This window comes from Pongo abelii, chromosome 2, assembly GCF_028885655.2.
Source record: "Pongo abelii isolate AG06213 chromosome 2, NHGRI_mPonAbe1-v2.0_pri, whole genome shotgun sequence".
NCBI classification, from domain to species: Eukaryota; Metazoa; Chordata; class Mammalia; order Primates; family Hominidae; genus Pongo; species Pongo abelii.
In genome coordinates, this window is record NC_085928.1 from 13267131 (window position 1) to 13292629 (window position 25499).

General features: G+C 49.2%; 1 protein-coding gene across 2 annotated transcripts in view; it reads left to right on the forward strand.

Annotated features, from left to right (window-relative positions):
* The window catches only part of ITGB5 (integrin subunit beta 5), a 128768-nt gene extending 117797 nt beyond the window's left edge, over positions 1-10971 (forward strand). For both annotated transcript variants that reach the window (XM_054551356.2, XM_024244997.3), the window contains exons 11-15: positions 16-238; positions 4813-4913; positions 7582-7701; positions 9358-9524; positions 10203-10971. In XM_054551356.2, coding sequence (XP_054407331.2) covers positions 16-238; positions 4813-4913; positions 7582-7701; positions 9358-9524; positions 10203-10298 — 707 coding nt within the window. In that variant the 3' untranslated portion in view covers positions 10299-10971. The remainder of the gene's footprint in view (positions 1-15; positions 239-4812; positions 4914-7581; positions 7702-9357; positions 9525-10202) is intronic.
* Positions 10972-25499: the final 14528 nt, after the last annotated feature.

A 25499-nucleotide genomic window follows, 5' to 3' on the forward strand; every position in this document is an offset into this window, starting at 1 on the left:
CATGTATCCTTTTAGGCCATGGCGAGTGTCACTGCGGGGAATGCAAGTGCCATGCAGGTTACATCGGGGACAACTGTAACTGCTCGACAGACATCAGCACGTGCCGGGGCAGAGATGGCCAGATCTGCAGCGAGCGTGGGCACTGTCTCTGTGGGCAGTGCCAATGCACGGAGCCGGGGGCCTTTGGGGAGATGTGTGAGAAGTGCCCCACCTGCCCGGATGCGTGCAGCACCAAGAGGTACTGGTTCCACCGACAGCCCCACCTTACTTCTCACCCAGGCCAGGCCTGTGGTCCAGCCAGGCAGCCCTTAGGGCTGGCTAGCTTCTACTCCTCACCTCCTGCATCTCCCACCCAGCAAGCCTTGCTGGGGAGCCGCATTCTTACCAACAGTAACTGAAACTATGGCTTTCAAATGCTGGTTCCATAAGGGTTTTGTAAGAAAACAAAAACAGAACAAGAAATACAAAACTGCTACTCTGTTCCTAAACAGGTTTAGAAATTACGAAATCACAGAGTGAAATGAAATTAAATTGGTGTTGGTAACAAAAATAGCACCTTCTCAGAGCCTTGAGTGTACTATTGTGTGCTTTCACAGGAGAATAGAGTGTGCATCTTTTTTCAAATGAATTAAATCCCCCACACTGATATCTCCCAAACACTGTTTCACAGAACCCTTATGGGAAGTGTTGACAAACATCATCAGAAGGTAAATTGGAAAGAGGCCGGGCATGGTGGCTCACACGTGTAATCCCAGCTCTTTGGGAGGCCAAGGCAGGTGGATCACTTGAGGTCAGGAGTTTGAGACCAGCCTGGCCAACATGGTGAAACCCCATCTCTACTGAAAATACAAAAATTAGCGGGGCATGGTGGCGCGTGCCTGTAATCTCAGCTGCTCCGGAGGCTTAGGCAGGAGAATGGCTTGAACCTGGGAGGCGGAGATTGCAAGATCGTGCCACTGCACCCCAGCCTGGGCAACAAAGTGACACTCCATCTCAAAAAAAAAAAAAAAAAGTAAATTGGAGAGAAAGGCCCCCGACCCAGATAAGGCATGCCAGAAACCACTGCAATGGCTTTTGAATTTTTTGCTCCATTTATACAGATAATAGAACGCAGGCCCTGTGCTGCTGCTGAATGCAGAGATTGTCTAGACCTGGGCCCCAGCCTTCACTGACTCGGCCACGGCCTCCCATAGCCGTGCTGACCTCCTCCTGCTCAGCCCCGCATGCTCCACCAGAGTGCAAATGAGAGGGAATTACAGAATGATGCCCCTGGAAAGCAGGAGTGACATTTGCTCTTGGAGTTAGCTGGAGAAACAGCTGTGTCATCATTACCCATGCTAAGGAGGAAGGGACACAGAGGATCAGAAACAAATCATAATACAAACGTCGCTTCTCTTTGGCTGAGGAACGCATCTGTGATTTTCTCTTGGCAGATTTCCCTTCCAAATGTCTGGCTCGGGCTGATAATGAAATGAGTTCATGCTCTCTGCGCCTGCAGCGGCTGCTGGTCAGTCTGTGCTCGGAAACGTTCTGGGTGGCAGAACCCCTGGTTGGACATTTGCCATAAATAACCCAGGCGTGGGTAATTGAAAGCTGGCTGCAGATGGAGAGACAAGATAGACAGGGCTGGGTTTTAATGTGTTTAATTGGAGGAGATGGGGGAGAGTAAGGAAGAAGAAAAACAGATTTGCTTTAGACCTGCTAAGAGCAGAGAAAAAACAGATCCAAGTAGAAACAGCCCGGGGAAGGTTAGGATCCTGGATCTGGAGCCCAGATAGCTGTGGCCATCCCACCACGGAGTCAGCCATTATCCACGTTTTGTAGCCAAGGGAGGTGCCCCCACCTCCAGCTCCTAGCAGCAGAACCTTTTTGAGTCTATGCTTCTAGTCCTTGGGGCACACTAGGTTAATGGGGAGTGGGGGTCAAGCTAGGACAATACACATGGAGCTCATCAAATGAGTCTTGCCTTCCTATGGAGCAGCAGGCAATGGAGGATTGGCTTTAAGTCAAAGGCCCAGGGGAAAACAGCTCTAGCTTTAAATGTTTAAAGCATTTATTTCTTAGAAGACATAGACTTAATAATTTATTATTCATTACACAATATGAAGGGAGCAAGGAGAGCAAAGAGATGCCACAAGGGAATATCACGATTCCTTTTTTTTTTTCTTTTTTTTGAGACAGGGTCTCACTCCGTCACCCAGGCTGGAGTGCAATGGCACCATCAGCTCACTGCAGCCCTGAACTCCTGGGCTCAAGCGATCCTCCTGCCTCAGCCTCCTGGGTAGCTAGGACTGTTGGCTTGTACCACCACACCTGGCTAATTTTTATGTTTTTGTAGAGACAGGGTCTTGCTATGTTGACCAGGCTGGTCTCAAACGTCTGAACTCATGTGATTCTCCCACCTCAGCCTCCCAAAGTGTTGGGATTACAGGCGTGAGCCATTGCACCCAGCCCACTATTCCTTCTTATTTGTCTCTGGGCCACACTGACCCTTGTCTCTTTCACAGCCTAGGTGAAACTTTTTTTTTTTAAACGAAGTCCTTTTGATGGTGACTTACGTCAGAGTCTGTTTTTTCTACTTGCTGCTTGTTAAGAGGCACCAGGTTTTGAATGTCCTACGTCTTTTTTTTTCTGGGGGTTTCAGGGCAGCCAGTCTTCATTTTCTGGATCTAACCAACCACACTTTTCACTTTGGGTGAGTTCACACTCAACCCCAGCTGATTTCAATTAATAGGATCTCAGTGCAAAGTCTCTCTAAACAACTTAATTTTTTTAAAGGGCAGACTTATTTTAGTACATGACTACAATATATTACAAGTTTCAACCAGTACATGGGGCATATGAGTTAGACTGATATGTCCACATGGATACTTAGGGAGTGTTTCCTGGAAGCAGCCTGGAGCTATGGTTTAACAACAGAGAATCAGATGGCAGGGACAGAAAATCCTGGCCGGGAGAGAAAGCAGCCCTCTTCTCAGCCCTGTGCTAATCTGGGAGGCTGGTGTGGGGGGGAGGGTGGGGGATTGGGGGCAGCTGGGTCAGCATGAATGACTGAAGCTGGAACCACCCATTCCTGGCCCCCAGCCAGGTCTCAGCTGCCCGCCTTCTGGGGCTGTGACTGTGGGGAGAATTACCATCTTGTTTCTAACTTCAGAATATTTCCATAAAGTCAGTCCCAGGAGAGTGGGATTTTGTAGCCATTTCAGGGATGGCTGAGCTCCTAAGCATGTTAGAACCTCTTAGAAGGCCTAGTCTGAGAGCTGGGACACCTGGCTGCAGAACCTCAAGTCCTCCTCCGTAAAATAAAGGGGACTTAGTGAAATGGTCTCAGAGCTCCCGTCCAGTTCTGCTCCTCCACTTCACAGTTTCTGCACTGGAAATGTTTCAGTAGCTGGCCTCTTAATCCCAAGGAGTTAAGAAACAGATGATGATAAAGGCACTACATTGCAGTTGCACATCCCTCTGTATTTTTGCCAGAGAGCTTTCTGGACACACAGCCCCTTTGGTCCCCACAGGCCTGTGGGGGCACGGTGGCTGTTCCTCGTATAGCTGAGGTTCTGAGGTCATCCCCTGCACTCTGATGGCCTCCCCGGCACACCTGGCTCTTGAGTCCTGACCCGGTTTCCTAGGAGCCTCTCCTGGTGTCTCACTCTCCTCGAAGGCCACCAGGCAGCACTGTATCACAAAGTCCCTGAAAGCGACATGCCCCAGCCCACTCCTCCCTGGAGCTTCGAGCTCACCATCTTATAGCCCCATCCCCCAGCCACCAGAGGAGCCTGGGACCTCTCCCCTTGAACATCAGCTTTACAGCCCCGCAGCCAGAGCTTAGCTCTCCACCCTGTGACCTCAGGAATCCTGTTCTCCCAGATGTCTCCTAAGACAGAGAAAGAATGTCTGGAACTTAGTTTTGATGATATAAAGTATAATAATGACCATTTAATTGAACGTTGTAGTTAAGCATTTTCACCCACTATCTGAGCCACCACCCGCTGTTAGCCTGAGGTAGGAGGAGAGAGGCTCAAGGTGTCACTTTTTGGCTGCTCATCCATTTTCTAGAGGAGGCCCCTGTTAAAGAACAAGGGTTCCCTGGGAGGAGCCATCACCCTAGAGCCTGCGCCAGAGCCTAGTGTAGACTGATTCGTGGGTAAGTGGGCAGCAGGCCCCGGGGGACCTGACAGATGGGCTCTGTCTGAGAGGGAGAAGGGGGCTGGAGCCCGAGATTCTCCGGGACAGTGGATCTCAGCCCTCGACATGCATCAGAATTGCCCAGGAAGCCCGGCCCCCGGAGGTGTGGTTGGGCCCAGGTACTGGGATTTTCTCTCGAAAGCTCCCTGGAGAGTTGAACGTGCAGGAGGGTTGAGATCCCCGCCCTGGGTGATGACCAGGGCATGATGTGGGGAACTGGGACAATGTTGGGGCATTGAGCTCTGGCCATGGGAGTGTGAGGATCTCTGGGAGGCCAGGAATACTGTTTTATCACCCAGAAACCTCTGGCTTGGAGCAGACTCCTCACCAGGCATTAGATGGACCAGAGTGCAGATGGATTTGTCTCCTGGTGTCAGAATTTGAAAGGTCTGCAACTTGACATGTAGACAAGACATGCCACTAAACTCACACAGGCTACTCCAAGAACCCTTGGGCTTCCTCCCATAACAAGAAGAAAGGCAGAGCAGAAACATTTCCTGAAGCTGAACATCTGCAGCTGGAAAGAAGTGAAAGCCTTCCCAGGTCCTGCACTGTCAGGAGCTCATGGACAGGTGTGGGACTGTTCTACATTATCTGACACCCACCTTTATCTCCTCTTTTCCAAAGAGATTGTGTCGAGTGCCTGCTGCTCCACTCTGGGAAACCTGACAACCAGACCTGCCACAGCCTGTGCAGGGATGAGGTGATCACATGGGTGGACACCATCGGTGAGTGTGCTGCTGCTGCCCGGGCAGCCACGGTTTTTCTCCTTCCTGGGGAGGAGGGTAGTTTTAGCCTTGAGTCAGGAGGCACCGCCCAGCCTTCCTGGGCATAACTGTGGGCTCCCCATGAGGAGCCGGTGCTGGAACCCTCATCCACAGCTGATGGGAATGTAGAATGGTACAGACTTTGGAAAGCAGCTTGGCAGTTTCCTAAAAAGTCAAACACAGAATCACCATACAATGTGCCAATTCCACTCCCAGGTATACAGCCTAGAGGATTAGGTCCATATGTCCATATAAAAATATGTACAAAAATGTTCACAGCAGCATTATTCACTATAGCCAAAGGTGGAAACGAACTGCGTGTCCATCAACGGATGAATAGAAGAGAAAACAAAGTGTGGTCCATCTACACAGTGGACGCTATTGAGCCACTAAGAGGTGTGAAGCACTGATACACGCTGCGGCACGGTGAGGCCTGACCACAGTGCGGGGCGAAAGCAGCCGTGCATTATATGGTTCTGTTCATATGCAATGCCCGACATAGGGAGAGCTATGGAGACAGAAAGCAGATTAGTGGTGGCCTGATGCTAGGAGAAGGGAAAACTGGCATTGACTACTAACAGGTATGGATTTCTTTCTAGGGTGATGGAAATATTCAGAATTAGTGGGAATGGTTACACAACATTGTGAGTTCAGTATAACGACTGATTGTACACTTTAAAATGGTTTAAATGGTGAGGGGGAAATTATGCACCTTGAAAGGGAATCTGCGTCTCAGGCTCCCCTCACTGGCAGGCTTCCCCTCTATCTTCACCTCTGGCTTCTGCAAACTCCTGGCCCCCAGCTGCCTGTCTGTCTTGGTCCTAACTTACATCTTTTGTAGACTTCGTTGTTCCCACCTCCCTATTTTGACAGACTAGTCATGGCTTCTGAGGGTTTTTTGTCTTCGAGACAGGGTCTCTGTCACCCAGGCTGGAGTGCAGTGGCACCATCATAGCTTACTGGAAGTCTCGACCTCCTGGGCTCAGGCAAACCTCTTGCCTCAGCCTCCCAAGTAGCTGGGACCACAGGCATGTGCCACCATGCCTGGCAAATTTTTGTATTTTTTGTAGAGATGGGGTTTCACCATGTTGCCCAGGCTGGTCTCAAACTCCTGGGGTCAAGCAGTCCACCTGCCTCAGCCTCCTAAAGTGCTGCCATTACAGGTGTGAGCCACCATGCCTGGCTACTTCTTAGTATTTGAGCTATATATGCATCCAGCGCATATTCATTGAGTGCCTACTGTGTGCCAGGTGCTGTCTGTCTCCTCAGGAGACTGTGCGGAGTGGACCAGTCTGGTTCCTCACATGCCTGCCTTCCTGCCCCTGCTTCTGTCTTGCGGCTCAGGGCCTGGCCGACCTCAGGTTCTGCCTGCAGACCTGGGCTGGTTGCCCCTAACCAGGCACACATGGTCAGAGAGGGAAACAATGCCTTCCTGTGGCCCAACGACTGGTTCGCTTGGTTCATTGCAGTGACAGCCGTTCATGCACAGCTGCTTCCCAACCCAGTCCTCTGAGATAGAGCAGCAGACAAAGCTTATGTTCCAATCCATCATTTACCCTTTTTCTTCTTTCTTCCAGGCTTTTTTCATACACACACACTCACATGCTCACTCATACTCACCCAGCCCAGAAGGGAGCTGAGACAGAAAGTCCAGGGTTTCATGTCTGATAACCACACTAATTCATCTACTTCCAGGTTACAGCTCCGTCTAGCAGCGAGGTTGAAAAGGTTAAAAAGGCAAGAGCTGGAAAGCATTTACCGCCCTAGTGTTCACCTTCTGTTCCTCCCCAGGACCGACTGCCATCGCCGCCGCATTTCCTCACCCCTTGCCTCACTTTGCACTTCCCCTAGTTCCTTTCCTTCCAAAAAACAGCCTGCTAACCCTCTCCCAGGGAAGCCTTGGAATGTAGATAATGCCTGGACAGGGGACTGTGACACTCCCACCTTGGGGAATGGCAGCGAGGGGGCAGGGAGTTGCTGAGGCAGCTTGAGGAAGGGGCTTCTTAATATGGAGGAGGGAGGCTGGGCCGCCTTGAGGGCTGGGCTGGGGACAGCCTGAGCTGCACACTGTCTCACTTTATCTCCGGGCATGGCCACCACAGTGGGCACCCGCCTCTCACCCAGTGTCCTCATTGCCCTGTGGTTCTTTTTGATTTTGCATCCCAGGAAGGAGTTGCTGCCTCTTGGCCTCTGTGGCCAGCTCTCAGCTCCAAGTAGCCTGGGCTGTTTCTCAAATATGAAGCCCCACTCAAGCCTCAAAGGGGGCTGGGATGGTTTCTTTCTTTCTTTATCCCTTTAATTTCCGTGGCCAATTCATTCACCCATTCCCACCCCGAAACCATTAAAACCTTCTGTTATTTCACATCACCCCCGACTAACACTTCAGAGGCTTGGAGATCCTCTAATGTGTTCCACGTGTCCCCAAAGCCATCTAAACTCAGCCCTGGGCCTGCATTCTTGGTGTGAGAAACCTGAACTCATCTTCAAAGGCCCAGCCTCCCCTTAAGACTTTCTGCCCGCACCCCCCATGGCCTTTCCTTCTTCAAGGCGCTCGGCTCCCTGCCCCGACCATCAGCGGCTGTGGGCTGCTCAGAGAGACTCAGGCCATTCCCGCTTGGTTTTCTTCCAGTGAAAGATGACCAGGAGGCTGTGCTTTGTTTCTACAAAACCGCCAAGGACTGCGTCATGATGTTCACCTATGTGGAGCTCCCCAGTGGGAAGTCCAACCTGACGGTCCTCAGGGAGCCAGGTAGGTGAGGGCTGCGAGGGCTCGGCCCACTCAGCCAGCCCTCAGTTCTGATTTCTGATGCCATTCCCTGCTCTGGGACCACTGCCCTTTCTCTCCTCATCTGCCTTTTCAAACTCCAGGGAGAGGAGGGATACAATTTCTTATTTTTCTTTTCTTTTTTTTTTTTTGACACAGGCTGTCACTGTGTCATCCAGGCTAGAGTGCAGTGGTGCCATCACAGCTCGCTGCAGCCTTGACCTCCTCGGGTTCAGGTGATCCTCCCACCTTAGCCTCCCGAGCAGTTGGCACTACAGGCATGCACCACCACACTGGGCTAATTTTTGTATTTTTTTGGTAGAGACAGGTTTTCACCATGTTGCCCAGGCTGGTCTCGAACTCCTGCTCAAGCCATCCACCTGCCTTGGCCTCACAAAGTGCTAGGATTACAGGTTTGAGCACTGCACCTAACCAGTACAATTTCTCATGAAGATCAGATCTGAGGTCACTGCTGCTCCACTCCTAGAGTTTAGAAGAAAGATGAATGTGCAGCTGGGGGCCCATTCTTGGGGCAAGCGCTAGTGGGGGTGTGAGTCAGGGCAATGGGAGTTATAGAAGGATAGGGTCCTGTCCCTGGGGAGGGTCTCATCTTGGAGGAGCACAGAGGTGAAAGTAACCACAGAACATACCTACCCTGCACAGCCAAAGGCAGCAAGGAGCTGCTGTGTTCTGCAGGAAGGGTGCAGGGCATCTAGACCACCAGGGCTGGGCAGGGTATCACTCAAGTCAGGGAGCATCCAACTCCACACACAGCCTGGGCGGGGCCACTGCTGCTTCCCAGCATGGATTCCAAGGACAACGGAGCACTGGGTTCAACATTCCTGCTGCTCCCATGCTCAGCTCCCAGAACCACTGAAGACGTCAAGCTTTAATCCAAATACCAACATTCTGCCTCTGCTTGGACCCAGGGACCAATAGCCTTTGCCTTGGAGTAATTGGAATATCTGATACCACCCCTTACATTCTTCTTGGGGGTGGGGAGGCAGGGGTGGAGCAGAAAAAGATTTGCTGTCTTCAATTGACAGCACTGCAAACTATTTTTCCAAATTGAGCCCAACCACATAATGTGCCTTCCTGAGGCCAGAGGCAGAGAGAAGTGTGGTACCAGCCTAGGATGCATGCCTGTAAGAATGAGGCTTTGTTTCCAAAGCTGTCTCTGAGGTTCTTTGAAAACAAGCACTTTTACTCCAAGGGACTCCACACTAAAGGCTTACAAATGTTGGCCCCCAGCCCAGACCTTGTGGAAGTGGCTTCATGGTACCTCCTGCCTGCCCAGTCTGCTCCTGAAACCATGTACATGAAAGCTGAGCAGGTCCAGCATCCCGCAATGGAGACTGGGCCAGGCGGGGCGTGGGTGCTGCCCATGAGGGGAAAGGCAGCCCTGCCCCAGGGCTGTCATCTAGACTTTGCCACACTTGCTGTGTGACTTTGGAACAGTCACTGTCCCTTTTGAATCTTTCATTTTTCGTACATTGGGGAAACCTTCCTGAGGACCTAAGGGAGAGCTGAGGAGAAGGCCTTTGGAAGGGGTGCAACTTTCATCTCGGAAATGCCTGCAGTTGGGTGAGAGGGGCATGGTGATGCTAGTGGCTTTGCTTACCATGCTTCTGGTCCCCCCAGAGTGTGGAAACACCCCCAACGCCATGACCATCCTCCTGGCTGTGGTCGGTAGCATCCTCCTTGTTGGGCTCGCACTCCTGGCTATCTGGAAGCTGCTTGTCACCATCCATGACCGGAGGGAGTTTGCAAAGTTCCAGAGCGAGCGATCCAGGGCCCGCTACGAAATGGTAAGCATGTGGGAAATGGGAAGCAGAGGAGACTTCAAGCTCAGAGGCGTGGTTGAGTTCAGTGGCATGTTAGCCACTGACATTAGAGGCTCACTAATGTCTTTGGCATTAAAAACAAAAGAATCAACACCAGAAAGGCTGTGCCCAGTTCTGGACAGAGAGAATTGCACAGCCCCGGTGCAGAGTGACCTGCACAGATCCCTGTTCCAGACCCAGGTCAGGAAGGTCATGGGGGCAGAGGTGCTGGGCATGCCTCAGGAAGAGTCTGACCAGTCTCAGAGAGAGCACAGACCGACAGGAAAGCTCAGATTCTTATGGTCCATTACAACACTCACACCTGCAGTCTGGTCACCCCAGGCAGACTGCAAACGCCCAAAGGACTGAGCACAGAGTCAGTTTCTGAACCCGGGCTTGGTTTCTGTTAAAGCTGGAAGGGACTTCAGAGACCTTTTGACCCAACTCCTCCTTCCAGAGGTGGATAGTGAAAGCTTAGAGAAGGCGAGGGCTTTCCCAGGGAACACAGAGCTGTCCTAGAGCCCACGGCCGTCTCCTCCTGAGTGCTCTGCCTGCTGCTGTCGCGGGGGGCTGACCTGGGAAGGGACCCTAGGGCCTGTGTCTGTCGGTTTGAGTGTGTGAGCTAACATGTGTCCTCATCCTCTTCCCCACCATACTCTGCAGGCTTCAAACCCATTGTACAGAAAGCCTATCTCCACACACACTGTGGACTTCACCTTCAACAAATTCAACAAATCCTACAATGGCACTGTGGACTGATGTTTCCTTCTCCGAGGGGCTGGAGGGGGGATCTAATGAAAAGGTCAGACTAAAACGCCCTGCATGGCTGCTCGGCTTGATCACAGCTCCCTAGGTAGGCACCACAGAGAAGACCTTCTAGTGAGCCTGGGCCAGGAGCCCACAATGCCTGCGCAGGAAGGTGCCTGGCCATGTCACCTGGCTGCTAGGCCAGAGCCATGCCAGGCTGCATCCCTCCGAGCTTGGGATAAAGCAAGAGGACCTTGGCGCTCTCAGCTTTCCCTGCCACATCCAGCTTGTTGTCCCAATGAAATACTGAGATGCTGGGCTGTCTCTCCCTTCCAGGAGTGCTGGGCCCCCAGCCTGGCCAGACAAGAAGACTGTCAGGAAGGGTCAGAGTGTGTAAAACCAGCATACAATTTGGCTTTTTTCACATTGATCATTTTTATATGAAATAAAAAGATCCTGCATTTATGGTGTAGTTCTGAGTCCTGAGACTTTTCTGCATGATGGCTATGCCTTGCACACAGGTGTTGGTGATGGGGCTGTTGAGATACCTGTTGAAGGTACATCGTTTGCAAATGTCAGTTTCCTCTCCTGTCTGTGTTTGTTTAGTACTTTTGTAATGAAAAGAAACAAGATTGTTTGGGATTGAAAGTAAAGATTAAAACCAAAAGAATTTGTGTTTGTCTGATACTCTCTCTGTGTTTGTTTCTTTCTGAGCAGACTTAAAATGGTGCCCCCAGTGGGGATTGAAGTGACCGTGTACTTCCTCAGGGATGGGACACAAGCTGGTCTGATACTCCAGACAGCAGCTTGTCAAGTAAGCATGAGGTGCTCGGGGCAGTCAGGGCTGTGCAAGGGGTAACACTGAGCAGATACCTTTGGCCCCTTCCAGCTTTTACTGACAGAGAGTTCCAGGCTAGACACCATAAAAACCACCCCTTGGTCTCTCCCTCCCTTGTTCTGAGGGGCTGAGGCTGGAAATAGATTGTGCAGACAAGCAAGGGTTGAGTGGTAGTTCCCACACAAAGTCATCTCTTAAACATCATTAGCAATAGCAGTTCCCTTCCAAGGCCTCCCTTCACTCCCGAAACACTTATGTCCCACACAGGCCCAATGCAAAAAAACACATTTGAGCTTTTTTCCTGCAGGGCCATGAAGTCCCCTTAAGTTCCCATATCTGAGATGGTTGTCTAAACCTCTCCCCTTATGTACAGAAGAGGAAACTGATTCTCAGAGAGGGGAAGTGGCTTGCCCGAGTGTTAGGAGGTTACTGAATGACAAACTGTTCCTAAGACCCCATCTCATGCTGGCCAGAGGGCCAGCCTCCTCATTCCTGCTTGCTCTTAGAAAATCTTTCACTGATCATTTTTTGTCACTGGAATAACTTCAAGGTTATTATGCTTTCATTCCAAATGGATCTGTCCTCAGCTCTGGACCCAATTCCCCTTACTTCATTTTGGCAAACAGTAAGTCAAATAGTCAAATGCCTGTCACTACATAGAACTTATTACCTGGGGTAAATATGAACAGATTGAGTTTCCTTCATCTTGTGTAAATAGGATGAAACAGAGACCTGGTAACTTGGTGACACTGTTAAACTCTTTTTGGGATAAAGCCAAATGTAAATGAAAACATTAAACAGATAAATTGTGGCGTTGAGACTTTCTGAATTGAGAAAAATAAATGTAATTTTGGAAGAAACTTTGGGTTTCTCTCCTGTTTAATTTTGGGTTTCCTGGAGACAAATCATTAACTGGCTCAGAATCTCATTTTCTGTAAGGGCACGCCATTCCATTTTTTTTTTTTTTTCTGTAAGAGAGGGTCTCACTGGGTCACTCAGGCTGGAGTGCAGAGGTGCGATCTCAGTTCTCTGCAGCCTCAACCTTCTGGTCTCCCGTGATCCTCCCAACAGCCTCCTAAGTAGCTGGGACTACAGGTGTGCACCATCATGCCCAGATAATACTTTGTTTATTTTTTGTAGAGACAAGGTCTCACTATGTTGCCCAGGCTGGTTGGTCTAGAACTCCCAAGCTCAAGCGATCCTCCCACCTTGGCCTCCCAAGTGTTGGGATTACAGACGTGAGCCACCGTGCCTGGCCTGGGCACAACATTCTTGAGCCACAGATAGCAAAGGAGGATTTGTTCTAGTTCCACTTGACGTGGAAAGTGGGGGTGTTTTCGTCTGACGCCGAGGGATAGTAGGGAACCAGTGCTCACGGTGCCTTGCTGCCCCCTGCTGGAAGCTCTTGGGATGAGCTGTTTGGAGATATGACTCCCGCCGACCCAACGTATGATTTTAAAGGTTATCCAGCGAACTGCAAGTGACCACAAAGATAATCTATTCCAAACGCTTCATTTCACAGCCCACCCCCAGATAGGTCATTTTGTAATTTTAAGATATTTTTATCAAAATGGGCCTTTGGCCGGGCACGATATCTCATGCCTGTAATCTTAACACTTTGGGAGACCAAGGTGGGAGGATTGCCAAAGCCCAGGAGTTCGAGACCAGCCTGGGCAACACAATGAGACCCTGGCTCTACAAAAAAGAAAAAAAAAAAGTTAGGGCGTTCTCATTCACCTTGATTGACTAGTACTTTATTAAACTACTAATCGCTACCTCTTCCAGGGAAGAAATGTGATTTTTAAATTTGTTTAATTAGGATCAAAGCTTCAGGTGGTTATCAAGAAACTCTTGGGATGAATTTCAGGTAAGAGCAAACAGATGGGGAAAAACTGGCAGGGAGGACAGAAGGTCCTTCTCTGCTGGAGTATGCCCTTTAGCTCCTCCCTCTCCCTGGAGGACATCCAATACCATGGTTCCTACTTGCTTCTGAGGACATCCTTGTATACTCAGCTGTTATGGAATGGATTGTGTCCCTGCAAAAATGCATTTGTTGTAAGCCCTAAAGCCCCAACGTGATAGCATTTGGAGATGATGGAGCCTTTAAAGAATGAACTGCGATTAAATGAGGTCATAGGGTGGCACCCTAACTCAATGCAGCTGGTGTCTTTATAAGACCAGGTAGAGACCCCAGGGCTGCAGAGAGGAAAGGCTGTGTGAAGACACAGTGAGAAGGTGGCTGCCTGCAAGCCAACAGGAGAGGCCTTAGGGGAAACCATTTCTGCTGACACTTGATCTTGAACTTCCACAGCCTCCAAAACTATGAGAAAGTACGTTACAGTTGTTGAAACCACCCAGTCTGTGGTATTTTGTTACGGCAGCCTGAGCAGACTAATACAGCTAGTAACAAGCTTTGAGACTGGCAGAGAGGAGGCGGGGAGAAGTAGTAAAAGACGCAAAGGCAGTGACAGTGAGTGTTGCGATGAGGCTCCGGAAGAGGTGTTGCACCTGTGGGGTGTGAGGTGCCTGAGGAAGCTGGGGGTTTGTCCAGTGGGCACTGGAAATGCAGATAGGGCATGGCATGTAAACATGCCTGGAGCTGGGTCACTGCCTGCATGGAGGCTGTGAGCACTCAGACAGCTGTGGCCTGGCTGCGACTCAGCTTTGGGGCTCCTCTGGAGGTCCCCCAGCTGAGAAGGCCTAGTTAGGTCTCTCCCACCTGGCATCCTGTTCTCCCCCAGCTCTGGGGCTCCAGACTTCATAGTCAGGACCCCGCTCCTACTCAGGCCTTCAGACCCTCCAGGGGTACAGACATAGAGCTGGAGGGAGAAGAATAGGAGAGACAGCTGAGCAGGCACTCGTGCTGGTGAGGGGGCTGTGCCTGAGGAACAGTTCTTCTCAGACCCCAGAGGCTCTGCCTGCTCAGTTGCTGCTTTGGGAGGGACCCATGGGAAGCAGGGAAAGACAGTCGCTGCCTGGCCAGCCCCATCTGAGAGAGCCACCTCCGAGACGGGTTGGGTGATGTGTCAGTGAGAAGGCCTTCATATCCAATTTCTTTCTCTTGGATGTGAATGTCAGGAAGTCCATCTCTCCCCATGACTGATGCTTCCTTCTGTCATACAATGGGGCCTGTATAATCGGTTTGGTATCTTGATGGTTAGGAAGCTGGGAACCGAATGCATTTAGTGGACCAGAGACTGTTCATAACATGAGGACAAGAGAAAAAGAGGCTCGGGTTCTTAGTGCCACCCTTTTTCCTCTCAACCCAACCCCACTGCCCCCTCCATTAACAACCCCCATCCTCTTCCTACCTTCCCCCTCCACACATGTCCTGATCCTTCTGATAGATGCCCGGCTGCATAACGTCTTCACTTTAAGATGCCTTGAATTCTTGGTGCAAAAAGGCAAGCTCTAAACTGCAAGGGGCAACCCATCAGGGGCGGCCACCTCACTGACCTGCTAGGGTAAGAGTTCCTGACCCTTTTGGGTCATGGGCTGCTTTGGCATTCTGGTGAATGCTACAGACACCCTTGTTAGAACAATGCCTATAAATGTGTAACAAAGAAGATGCTAAAAAGTCCAATCCTATTTCTCAGGGTTATCATCTCAGTTTGATTTCAAAAACACCCTCCCTGGAAGACACATCATTGAAAGCTTCATTGGTCCCACCCACAAAGAATATCAGACCCCTGTGACTGAAAGCAAACTCCTCATTTGATCCTCACAACTACCCCACAAATACCACATTCAGGGAAGGTATTTCCCCATTTTACAAAAGGGGAGATTGAGAACAGTCACACCTTGAGTGATGGTGAGACCCAAGCTCAAGAATCCCTTCTCTAGAGTCCTCTGCCCTGCACCTGCTCCGGGAAGAAGTCTGACTGTCTCTTCTTATTCCAGAATTCTGCCGCATGATTGGGGAGTCATCTGAGTCTCTGTCTTGGGGGCATACATCTCTACTGAAATAAAATGAAGTGCTCTAAGAGCAGACTGATACATTATAAAATCTCTCTCCTTCCTCCTTGAATCTTTCTCTTTTGTCCTCATCACATGAGCAGTCTCTGGTACACACATGTGGAGGCCAAGGCAACTCCATCTTGGAAGTGAATCTGCCATGTTGACTTCTGATTAACTCCTGTTCTGGAAAGCTCTCTAAGATTTCCAGTTTATCTATTGTTCCTTGTGTAAGAGTAGGTACTAACTAAACAACCTTGATGTTATTGTATTTACCACAAGTTCTGCCCTTAAGCAATTGTCCTACACACCCCTTCTTTTCACATCCATCTTTTCCCTGCGGTCTGTAGTCCTAGGTTTAGGGGATAATGGTTCAGGGATCCAACAACTTGTCTCACCACTGCCCAAGACACAGACATAGCTTCTGTTCTTAAGTCCCTATTAAATATTTCTTTCTGAGAAACTGGGTTTGTCAGCCTCTTTCTCTGACCTCTCAGCTTTCTCAGACTTTGAGGGGTAGGTGTGCATAGGCCTGCCAATGCAGAACAACACACGTTAACAAAAACCCCAAGAACTGTTCTATTTTTTTAAATGAAGGAAGATGACAACTGACACAAATGTCATGTTTCCTCGCATAGAAGTTCAATCCTTCAAAGACTCCTTTCCATTAGGGAGACACAACAGGTTGGCCTGGCAGGATTTCATATCAGGGAGGCCCCAGGCATGAGCTGACATGCGCTGGTTGGCATTCATGTCCTGACACATGATCATAAAACAATTTTTTAGAAAACGTGGGTGATGAGCTGCACCTTAAGGACCCAGGAGGACGGGAAGCCAGGGATACTTGGGTTTTCCTCCCACTCAGTGTCAGGCCTCTAAGTCCAAGCCAAGCCATCCCATCCCCTGTGACTTGCACGTATACGCCCAGATGGCCTGAAGTAACTGAAGAATCACAAAAGAAGTGAATATGCCCTGCCCCACCTTAACTGATGACATTCCACCACAAAAGAAGTGTAAATGGCCGGTCCTTGCCTTAAGTGATGACATTACCTTGTGAAAGTCCTTTTCCTGGCTCATCCTGGCTCAAAGAGCACCCCCACTGAGCACCTTGCGGCCCCCACTCCTGCCCGCCAGAGAACAAACCCCCTTTGACTGTAATTTTCCTTTACCTACCCAAATCCTATAAAACGGCCCCACCCTTATCTCCCTTCGCTGACTCTCTTTTCGGACTCAGCCCACCTGCACCCAGGTGAAATAAACAGCTTTATTGCTCACACAAAGCCTGTTTGGTGGTCTCTTCACACGGACGTGCATGAAATTTGGTGCCAGGACTCGGATCGGGGGACCTCCCTTGGGAGATCAATCCCCCGTCCTCCTGCTCTTTGCTCCGTGAGAAAGATCCACCTACGACCTCAGGTCCTCAGACCGACCTGCCCAAGAAACATCTCACCAATTTCAAATCCGGTAAGCGGCCTCTTTTTACTCTCTTCTCCAACCTCCCTCACTATCCGTCAACCTCTTTCTCCTTTCAATCTTGGCGCCACACTTCAATCTCTCCCTTCTCTTAATTTCAATTCCTTTCATTTTCTGGTACAGACAAAGGAGACACGTTTTATCCGTGGACCCAAAACTCCGGCGCCAGTCACGGACTGGGAAGGCAGCCTTCCCTTGGTGTTTCATCATTGCAGGGACGCCTCTCTGATTATACATCCACGTTTCAAGGGTGTCAGACCACGCAGGGATGCCTGCCTTGGTCCTTCACCCTTAGCGGCAAGTCCCACTTTTCTGGGGAAGGGGCAAATACCCCAACCCCTTCTCTCCTTGTCTCTACCCCTTCTCTGCCTTTCCTGGGGCAGGAGCAAGTACCCCTCAACCCCTTCTCCTTCACCCTTAGCAGCAAGTCCCACTTTCCTGGGGCCGGGGCAAGTACCCCTCAACCCCTTCTCCTTCACCCTTAGCGGCAAGTTCCGCTTTCCTGGGGCAGGGCTAAGTACCCCCAACCCCTTCTCCTTCACCCTTAGTGGCAAGTCCCGCTTTCCTAGGGGGCAAGAACCCCCCAATCGCTTATTTCCACATCCCAACCTCTTATCTCTGTGCCCCAATCCCTTATTTCCATGCTCCAACCCCTTCTCTGCTTTTCTGGAGGGCAAGAACCCCCCACCCCTTCTTCGTGTCTCTACTCTTCTCTGGGCTTGCCTCCTTCACTATGGGCAAGCTTCCACCTTCCATTCCTCCTTCTTCTCCCTTAGCCTGTGTTCTCAAAAACTTAAAACCTCTTCAACTCACACCTGACCTAAAACCTAAATGCCTTATTTTCTTCTGCAATGCCGCTTTACCCCAATACAAACTCGACAGTAGTTCCAAATAGCCGGAAAACGGCACTTTGAATTTTTCCATCCTACAAGATCTAAATAATTCTTGTCGTAAAATGGGCAAATGGTCTGAGGTGCCTGACATCCAGGCATTCTTTTACACATCAGTCCCTTCCTAGTCTCTGTGCCCAGTGCAACTCGTCCCAAATCTTCTTTCCCTCCCGCCTTTCCCCTCAGTCCCAACCCCAAGCGTCGCTGAGTCTTTCTAATCTTCCTTTTCTACAGACCCATCTGACCTCTCCCCTCCTCACCAGCCCAAGCTAGGTCCCAATTCTTCCTCAGCCTCCGCTCCTCCACCCTGTAATCTTTTTATCGCCTCCCCTCCTCACACCTGGTCTGGCTTACAGTTTCGTTCCGTGACTAGCTCTCCCCCACCTGCCCAGCAATTTATTCTTAAAAAGGTGGCTGGAGCTAAAGGCATAGTCAAGGTTAATGCTCCTTTTTCTTTATCCCAAATCAGATAGCGTTTAGGCTCTTTTTCATCAAATATAAAAATCCAGCCCAGTTCATGGCTCGTTTGGCAGCAACCCTGAGACGCTTTACAGCCCTAGACCCTAAAAGGTCAAAAGGCCGTCTTATTCTCAAAATACATTTTATTACCCAATCTGCTCCCGACATTAAATAAAACTCCAAAAATTGGAATCTGGCCCTCAAACCCCACAACAGGACTTAATTAACCTCACCTTCAAGGTGTACAATAAAAAAAAAAAAAAAAAAAGTTGCAATTCCTTGCCTCCACTGTGAGACAAACCCCAGCCACATCTCCAGCACACAAGAACTTCCAAACGCCTGAACCGCAGCGGCCAGGCGTTCCTCCAGAACCTCCTCCCACAGGAGCTTGCTACACGTGCCAGAAATCTGGCCACTGGGCCAAGGAATGCCCGCAGCCCGGGATTCCTCCTAAGCAGCGTCCCATCTGTGTGGGACCCCACTGAAAATCGGACTGTTCAACTCACCTGGCAGCCACTCCCAGAGCCCCTGGAACTCTGGCCCAAGGCTCTCTGACTGACTCCTTCCCAGATCTTCTCGGCTTAGCGGCTGAAGACTGACACTGCCCGATCGCCTCGGAAGCCCCCTAGACCATCACGGATGCCGAGCTTCGGGTAACTCTCACAGTGGAAGGTAAGCCCGTCCCCTTCTTAATACGGAGGCTACCCACTCCACATTACCTTCAAGGGCCTGTTTCCCTTGCCTCCATAACTGTTGTGGGTATTGACGGCCAGGCTTCTAAACCTCTTAAAATTCCCCAACTCTGGTGCCAACTTAGACAATACTCTTTTAAGCACTCCTTTTTAGTTATCCCCACCTGCCCAGTTCCCTTATTAGGCTGAGACACTTTAACTAAATTATCTGCTTCCCTGACTATTCCTGGACTACAGCTACATCTCATTGCCGCCCTTCTTCCCAGTCCAAAGCCTCCTTTCCGTCCTCTTGTATCCCCCCCACCTTAACTCACAAGTATAAGATACCTCTACTCCCTCCTTGGCGACCGATCATGCACCCCTTACCATCTCATTAAAACCTAATCACCCTTACCCCGATCAATGTCAATATCCCATCCCATAGCATGCTTTAAAAGGATTAAAGCCTGTTATCACTTGCCTGCTACAGCATGGCCTTTTAAAGCCTATAAACTCTCCTTACCATTCCCCCATTTTACCTGTCCTAAAACCAGACAAGCCTTACAAGTTAGTTCAGGATCTGCGCCTTATCAACCAAATTGTTTTGCCTATCCACCCCGTGGTGCCAAACCCATATACTCTCCTATCCTCAATACCTGCCTCTACAACCCATTATTCTGTTCTAGATTTCAAACACGCTTTCTTTACTATTCCTTTGCACCCTTAATCCCAGCCTCTCTTTGCCTTCACTTAGACTGACCCTGACACCCATTAGGCTCAGCAAATTACCTAGGCTGTACTGCCACAAGACTTCACAGACAGCCCCCATTACTTCAGTCAAGCCCAAATTTCATCCTCATCTGTTACCTATCTTGGCATAATTCTCGTAAAAACACATGTGCTCTCCCTGCTGATCGTGTCCGACTAATCTCCCAAACCTCAATCCCTTACAAAACAACAACTCCTTTCCTTCCTAGGCATGGTTAGTGCAGTCAGAATTCTTACACAAGAACCAGGACTGCACCCTGTATCCTTTCTGTCCAAACAACTTGACCTTACTGTTTTAGCCTAGCCCTCATGTCTGCGTGCAGCGGCTGCTGCTGCTTTAATACTTTTAGAGGCCCTAAAAATCACAAAATATGCTCAACTCACTCTACATTTCTCGTAACTTCCAAAATCTATTTTCTTCCTCATACCTGACGCATATACTCCGTGGCTCCTTCAGCTGTACTCACTTTGTTAAGTCCCACAAGTACCACTGTTCCTGGCCCAGACTTCACTCTGGCCTCCCACATTATTCCTGATACCACACCTGACCCCCATGACTGTATCTCTCTGATCCACCTGACATTCACCCCATTTCCCCATATTTCCTTCTTTCCTGTTCCTTACCCTGATCACGCTTGATTTATTGATGGCAGCTCCACCAGGCCTAATCGCCACACACCAGCAAAGGCAGGCTATGCTATAGCACAAGCCACTAGCCCGCCTCCTAGAACCTCTCATTTCCTTTCCATCGTGGAAATCTATCCTCAAGGAAATAACTTCTCAGTGTTCCATCTGCTATTCTACTACTCCTCAGGGATTATTCAGGCCCCCTCCCTTCCCTACACATCAAGCTCGAGGATTTGCCCCCACCCAGGACTGGCAAATTAGCTTTACTCAACATGTCCCGAGTCAGGAAGCTAAATACCTCTTAGTCTAAATAGACACTTTCACTGAATAAGTAAAGGCCTTTCCTACAGGGTCTGAGAAGGCCACCACAGTCATTTCTTCCCTTCTGTCAGACATAATTCCTCAGTTTAGCCTTCCCACCTCTATACAGTCTGATAACAGACCAGCCTTTATCAGTCAAATCAGCCAAGCAGTTTTTCAGGCTCTTAGTATTCAGTGAAACCTTTATATCCCTTATGGTCCTCCGTCTTCAAGAAAAGTAGAATAGACTAAAGGTCTTTTAAAAACACACCTCACCAAGCTCAGCCACCAACTTAAAAAGGACTGGACAATACTTTTACCACTTTCCCTTCTCAGAATTCAGGCCTGTCCTCGGAATGCTACAGGGTACAGCCCATTTAAGCTCCTGTATAGACGCTCCTTTTTATTAGGCCCCAGTCTCATTCCAGACACCAGACCAACTTAGACTGTGCCCCCAAAAAACTTGTCATCCCTACTATCTTCTGTCTAGTCATACTCCTATTTCACCGTTCTCAACTACTCATACATGCCCTGCTCTTGTTTACACTGCCGGTTTACACTGTTTCCCCAAGCCATCACAGCTGATATCTCCTTGTGCTATCCCCAAACTGCCACTCTTAACTCTTGAAGTAAATAAATAATCTTCGCTGGCAGGACTATGCTGAATCTCCTTAGGCACTCTCTAATCAGATGTCCTAGGTCCTCCGAATTCTTAGACCTTTTATACCTGTTTTTTTCTTTCTGTTATTCCATTTAGTTTCTCAATTCATCCAAAACCATATCCAGGCCATCACCAATCATTCTATACAAGTGTTTCTTCTAACATCCCCACAATATCACCCCTTACCACAAGACCTCCCTTCAGCTTACTCTCCCACTCTAGGTTCCCACGCCGCCCCTAATCCCGCTTGAAGCAGCCCTGAGAAACATCGCCCATTCTCTCTCCATACCACCCCCCAAAAATTTTTGCCACTCCAATACTTCAACACTATTTTGCCTTATTTTTTCTTATTAATATAAGAAGGCAGGAATGTCAGGCCTCTGAGCCCAAGCCAAGCCATCCCATCCCCTGTGACTTGCACGTATACGCCCAGATGGCCTGAAGTAACTGAAGAATCACAAAAGAAGTGAATATGCCCTGCCCCACCTTAACTGATGACATTCCACCACAAAAGAAGTGTAAATGGCCGGTCCTTGCCTTAAGTGATGACATTACCTTGTGAAAGTCCTTTTCCTGGCTCATCCTGGCTCAAAGAGCACCCCCACTGAGCACCTTGCGACCCCCACTCCTGCCCGCCAGAGAACCCCCTTTGACTGTAATTTTCCTTTACCTACCCAAATCCTATAAAACGGCCCCACCCTTATCTCCCTTCGCTGACTCTCTTTTCGGACTCAGCCCACCTGCACCCAGGTGAAATAAACAGCTTTATTGCTCACACAAAGCCTGTTTGGTGGTCTCTTCACACGGACGCGCATGAAACTCAGCACGTTTTCTCAGGGTCTCTTTTCAGCTCAAGCCACAAGGACTGTAGGCTTGATTTCAGTTGGGAGACATCCCCCATTGGATGGCACTGGAGTTGAAGAGGGGAAGAAGGCAATAGAAGTGAGGAAGAGGTAATGCTATAGCCCAAGAAGAGAGCACAGGGGCTTGGGGAAGTCAGAGGGCAGCAAGATGGTGGGAGTGAGGGAAGTGTCAACAGAAATAGTGGAACTCTGTAAAATATTTGAAGAGATTCTGAGCCAAATATGAGTGACCATGGCCCATGACATAGCCCTCAGGAGGTCCCAAGAACATGTGCCCAAGGTGGTCAGGGTGCAGCTTGGTTTATATATTTTAGAGAGGCATGAGACATCAATCAAATGCATTTAAGAAATGCATTGGTTTGGTCCCGAAAGGCAGAACAACTCAAAGCCAGGGGCAGGGTGGCGGGGTGGTGGGGGTAGGGGGGGAGGGGTGGGGGGGCTTCCACGCTATAGGTCAATTCAAACATTTTCTGGTTGACAATTGGTTGAGTTTGTCTAAAGACCTGGGATTGATAGAAAGGGAATGTTCAGGTTACGATCGTGGAGACAAAAGTACTTTGAAGTGTCTTGTAAGTGGCTGCCCTTAGAGACAATAGATGACAAATGTTTCCTATTCAGATCTTAATCTCTTTAGGATTGGGAGAGTCTGGAAGATAAAGATCTAGCTATGTTAATAGAGATTCCTTACAGATGCTAATTTCCTCCCACAAAGAACAGCTTTGCACGGCCATTTCAAAATATGGCAAATAAACATGTTGGGGGTAAAATATTTTTATTTTCTTCCTTGTCTCATAAGGTTATACCAGAGTCAGGTTGGAAAATAAGTCATGATATATAGGGTTAAATAAAACCCATCTGATAAAAATTTATGACTTGTAGGGCATGACTCCCCAGACCCCTTAGATAGGAATGTGGGCAAGATAAAAAAAAAAAATCAGAGTTTAGTCCTCAGAAGGAAGAAGAAAGGATAAGGGAGGAAAGGAGGTCAAAGACTATCTATACCGGTTTTCCTTGAGCAAATGCAATGAGGCAAATTTGAATTTTTAGGCCATCTATTCAGGTTGAAAAGAACCCATATTTTTATGTATTTTTTTTTTTCTACTTCAAGTATCTATTCAAGTTGTGGCAGAAAACATTGCTAAGTTCCAGGTAAACAAGGACAGCATGTCTTGTTAATAAACACAATCATTTCAGGATCCCCCCCCGTCTCACCCTGCAGGGCTGCTAAGTGCAGGGAGACAACGCAGTGTTGGGACGTTGGAGGCAGGACTGTGGAGCTGTCTGTGCACATGGGCACCCCCGAAGACATGGTTGTCCTCATGAGAACCTTGGTTGTGTGGCCCATCCACTTCCCACTGACTGTCCTTACCTGACGATTGAGACTCTCAGGCCCACCAGGTCTGCTTCTCAGCTAACTCCCATGCCCTTTTCAGAAAAACAGGAGAATTCAGCTTCTCTATAATGTTACTCTGGAGCCACAGGAAGCTCAGGCCACCTCAGGTTCTGTCCCAGACACACATGGCCTAAGTCCACTGCCCTGCGCCGAGCTGGGGCGAGGGATCTCTGGATCTTCACTGCTCTCCTGGGCTCCCCCCAACCCCAGCGCTGAAAAACATGACACAGACCTCCTCTGCTGACAGTTCCCCACCCTTATTTTGGGTGTGGACTGCCCTTCCTCCCTGGGATTAAGCAGCAGCACGCAAGAGCCCACACCAGGATCTGACTCTGAGGAGCCCTCTGCCTCTTGTCTAGAGGAAGACTTTCCCCTTGGTGGGAAGGAGAGGGCTAGACAAATGTGCTTCTAAACCAGACTTATGCCAAAACCTTGAACTTTAGAAGTTAAAAAATATTCTAATTATTTTGTTTCTCTTTGTATTTCTATTGTGGCCTTCCTTTGGAAGGGTTATGGGGAAAACAAAGGGATTGCAGGGTAACTCACACAAGGCCAAATTACAAATGTGAGAGGCCCTATGATCTAAGAAAAATATGGCATTCTACATCCTGTAACCCAAAATAAAATCTGCATTTAATAAACAGCATCAATTATAAAATAAATGTAAAGAACTCCAACAGGTCGGGCGCAGTGGCTCACACCTGTAATCCTAGCACTTTGGGAAGCCAAGGCAGGAGGATCACTTGAGCTAAGGAGTTCGAGACCAGCCTGGGCAACATAGTATTATTTATATATACTATTATATCTAATATATATAACTGTTAAAAAATATATTTTAAAAATATAACTCCAACGAGTCCTGATTTTTCTCATGCTTTGTGTTTAGTATCAGATTCCTTCAAAAAGGAATGCCCTTTCTCATTCAGCCCTGGCACTGAAGACACGATTCATACCCACCTGTTAAGGGGCAAAGGAACCAAGCTGCAAAGTGTCCATAGGGTTACTCATGGTCATTTTCAATGACTGACACTCGGTCCACTGTGTTAAAGTACAGGATTCACATAAGACCAAGCAGCTACTTCGCTGGGAGAGATCACTGATGCAGCCAGAGGTGATGGTTGGGAAGGCAGAAGACTGGTTCTTGGTGGAGCCCAGTTTTTGTCTTCCTGGTAACCAGAATGGATCCAGAGAGCTGCAGCAAGTTAAATATACTTAGCTAGATATTGCTGTGTAATAAACCACCCTGGAACTATACGGCATGCACTACTAAGCGTTTATCATGCTCCCAGGCTTACAGATCAGCTGGGGCTTTCATACATTGGATGGGGGAGGCTGGAGTAGGCTCTGCTCTACTTTCTCTTGCTCTTCAGAAGCCATGGGCTAAGCAGGGCATATTCTTCCCATGTGGTGGCAGAAGCCAGAAAGGGGTGAGCAGAAACACAAGAGTTCGGGCTCAGGCTCCAAACTGGTACTGAGTGACTCCCACCCACCGGGCACTTTGGATGAGAACTGCACCCAGGCCAGCATTAGCAGCTAGCTCAGCCGCCAGCACCCTCTGCTGTTGGCTCTCCTGTGGCTGCACCCCTGGCAGCCAGGTCTGATGACCCAGATGGCAACCACTGTAACTGGAGTGGTTGTGGGCTCTGCTGTCGGGCACACACTGAGTCACAGTGAGAACCCCCTCCACCGTCTCTACAAAAAATTTTAAAAATTAACCAGCTGTGGTGGTGCACGCCTGTAGTTCCAGCCACTCGAGAGGCTCTCGAGAGCTACTTGAGCCCAGGTCAAGGCTGCAGTGAGCCGTGATGTACTCCAGCCTGGGCAACAGAGTGAAGACCCTGTATCAAACAAACAAACAAAACAAAACAAAACAAAAAACCGGCCCTAGACCTACTTTTGGCAGATTTTCTTAGAGCTGACTCAGTAGCACGAGGGTGAGTGTTGGGACTGAGATCCACAGGCTGGCTGTGAGACTGAGCAGATCCCTTTACGATTCTGGAGCTACACTTTGGGAGCTCTAAAATAAGAGGAAGTGCACCAAATAGTTTCTTAGGTTCCTCCAGTGCACACATACACACACACAATCTATGGGCTTATGTTTTGCAGAATGCCTCGAGTAGCTGGAGAGGCTGGGGGATGGCGTTCTCCACTCCATCAGTCTCACAGACATTCTGTGCACCCCATGGAGACATGGGGTCCCTATATTCCCCACTAAGACCAGGAGTTACAATGCCCAGAGATCATGTTCTGTAAATATTCCTTGACTGAGAAAGGGTTAAACTATCTAATGCCTCCAAAACACTTCAATGCTGAAGA